This window comes from Aphanomyces invadans (genome assembly GCF_000520115.1).
Source record: "Aphanomyces invadans strain NJM9701 unplaced genomic scaffold supercont1.24, whole genome shotgun sequence".
Classification (NCBI taxonomy): Eukaryota; Oomycota; class Saprolegniomycetes; order Saprolegniales; family Verrucalvaceae; genus Aphanomyces; species Aphanomyces invadans.
Window position 1 is genome coordinate 835,303 of NW_008580169.1, and position 2,836 is coordinate 838,138.

The 2,836-nt window shown below is 48.7% G+C and overlaps 1 protein-coding gene across 1 annotated transcript; it reads left to right on the top strand.

The window, feature by feature from the left end:
• Window positions 1-1,273: 1,273 nt before the first annotated feature.
• H310_10128 (hypothetical protein) lies at window positions 1,274-2,418 on the top strand (the record flags this gene model as incomplete). The annotated part of the gene is made up of 2 exons (XM_008876394.1): window positions 1,274-1,376; window positions 1,424-2,418. 2 exons carry the CDS (start codon window positions 1,274-1,276, stop codon window positions 2,416-2,418), a joined length of 1,098 nt encoding a protein of 365 aa, XP_008874616.1.
• Window positions 2,419-2,836: the final 418 nt, after the last annotated feature.

The following is a 2,836-nucleotide window of genomic DNA, read 5'->3' on the forward strand; positions in this document are numbered from 1 at the left end:
CGAAACAAACTTGTTTCGTAAAGCCTAAATATGTAAATCATGTTGTCTTAAAGTTTGTATGCTTCTGGATATATACTACTATATTTTGGTTTTACGAAACACAGGTATCCGGAAAGTTTTCCAATGTCGATTCGTATCGCTTTATTCTGGCTGTGGCGCCATGGCCAGTCGGAGGCACTTGGCGATGGCCGCAAAGAGAAAGCACAGTGAGGTCAATGCGACTGTGGAGCCGGGCGACGACAAAATTGCTCTCCGCGTGGTTAGCAGCACGAGGAGGCAATACGGCACGACGATTACACGTTTGACGCGTTGGCTGGAAAAGGATCACCCGTCGTGCGTAGTCGGAGGAGCCATAATTCTATTCCTCAGTGTGTCGGTATGTAAGGCCATGTTACAACACACTAGCATCAAGACAAATCGACTCGGCGCCGAATGCATTCCAAATCGCAATGAAGTATCTCTACACTGAGCGCGGAGTCGAAATACAAGTGAAGTCGAAACAATGATGACAGGTAGCATAGTACGCTTCTCAAATGACTAACATGTTGCAGAGTTTAGTGCTGGCTACAAACTGAAGGTTGCCCAACTGTTCGGTTGGCGAAATGAAATTAACCGAAGGCAAAGCACCATTGTCATAATCAGGTGCATATGAGTGGAATTTTGAATTGTCGATTCTACTTTAGTAAAGGCTTCAGGTATTTGGCTCTGCAAGCGCTTACTTCGACGAGGGGTCACAATTTATGCATGGCGTCACACTCGTTCCTGATGCTTTGCTGGAATCTGATGGCACGTTCGATTACAACCGCATCGATTAGGCTGGAGCATGCGACATGGGGAGGTAGTAATTAGCAGTTTGACTTAACTGCACTGTTTTCCTCAGGTGATGCGCTCATTATTGAGTTTGGACTGGCAAAAAACGACCAAACTGGTGAGATGTGCTACCCACGTCGTGTGTACGCCAACCCAACATGCCCTGAAATCTGTCCGATATTGAGGTAATTCTTTTCGAGAATGGACTTGGAGTAAATTGTGACGTTGCATGTAGTTTAGCAATATACCTGTTCACACAACCTCCGAAGTGCAGGGACCAGCTCAATGCTTTTGTTCGGGGCGAATTTCAAAGAGCGATTTTCGGCATGGCTGGCGAAGACGTGTGTGCGCTGCCGCGACGAAATGCTGGCGTTAGGTCTCCCTCATCGCAGAAATCGGGAGTCATTCGTTCCGGAAAGGCGTGGCATCCGAGCTAGCAAATTGCCCCGGCGGTTCACAGGCGATGTCCATTTGGTTGCGTGCCGGTTGGAGATTAGGCAGTGTGCAGGGCCGGTATATTTACCAAAGTGCCGGTGGAGATCAATTCGTGGGACGAGCAGCGTCAGGTAATTCTCGAATAGAATGCAGAAAATAATTAATATTTTCTTGGTAGGGCTCAATGTTAACGTCACCTCCTTTGTCGCCCTTCGACCTCATTTCCATGGTGCTGCATTGTCGGATTTCCAGTGGGATGCCATTTTGCCTGGATTTACAACGTTCTATCCTGCCACATTTCGATCGGTCATTCCTTTCCTGTTGGCGTCGCTCGTGTACCACTGCAAATGGCGCAAGGCTACGCTTGCAGTCGACCATCCACTGTTTTTGTCGCATGTGTGGACGAGCGGCACGATTCCGTCACTCGCCACCCACGTCCTCTCAGGTGTTCTTAAGAACAAGATATCTGGACTGGTGGCAACTGGAATACCACCGCATATTCCCTTGTCTCTGCAAGTCGCATCGGTAAAGTCCATCGTCCAAAAATTCAAGGTTGAAATTACCAAAAAACTGAAAAAAGTGCCAGAGGAAGTCGGCAAAGAGTTGCGCGAGCACATGCACAGCTCTCGTGGCGACCCAGTCACGATGGATGTGCTCAACAATTCATTACGTGTGTTTGGCGATACGATGCTACGAAGGATTGAATTGTTGACATTGCCACGTGCTACGAATTGTGTGGCCGCGGTCACAGGCTCGCCCCCAACGGTTCCCTCCACCAACGAATGGTGGGCTTACCCGCGTGGCCTGCAAACGTCCAAATTGTCGTGCCCTAAAGGAAAAGTGTTTGACATATGGAACCTTTGGTGGGACGGGAGCCGCAGCGACGGTGTGCCGCCATTTCGTGCCTGTACCTCCAAGGATTTTGCCTCGAGAGCGGAGCAATCCAACTTCTTCAAGGCCAAAAAGGTGATCTTCGCCCTCCTATCATGCACAACCTTGTCGACGCAACAGATCATGGTCATTGACATACCTGGGCGCAACAAGTTGTTTTGCGACTGCTTGACTGCCTTGTGCCACCGCCTCCTTGGAGCGATCAACGCAGCAGACGATGGCAAGAGACGCATCGCGGATATGTGCTATCACTCCATGTACGACCAAATTAAGAAACAATAGATAATGAGCAGCCAGCTGCCTCGTGTTCTTGCAACTCCATGCGACCTCTTGATGTGTTCGGTGTCAATCACACACTGTTGTGTCGAGCAGTTCCATGCGACCTCTTCATGCGTTCGGTGTCAAGCACACACTGTTGTATCGAGCACTGTCGTTTTGAATGTGACGGCGTAGTATAGAGTTTGTTTCGTAAAGGGGAAAATATACGTGAATATACTTTACCATGTTCTCGAGTCCAAGAGGCCTTTTCAGTGATAAGGTTGTACGAATCACCAACACATGGGCGATACAATGCAGCATTCGAGTGCTGCGTAGTCTTTCAACAATGGTATCCTGCGGTCCAGGAAAGTACTAACTCACTACGGTCAGACATGCCTTGCTGTTACAAGAGATATGACATGTTGTTTGGCGACATGCTTTC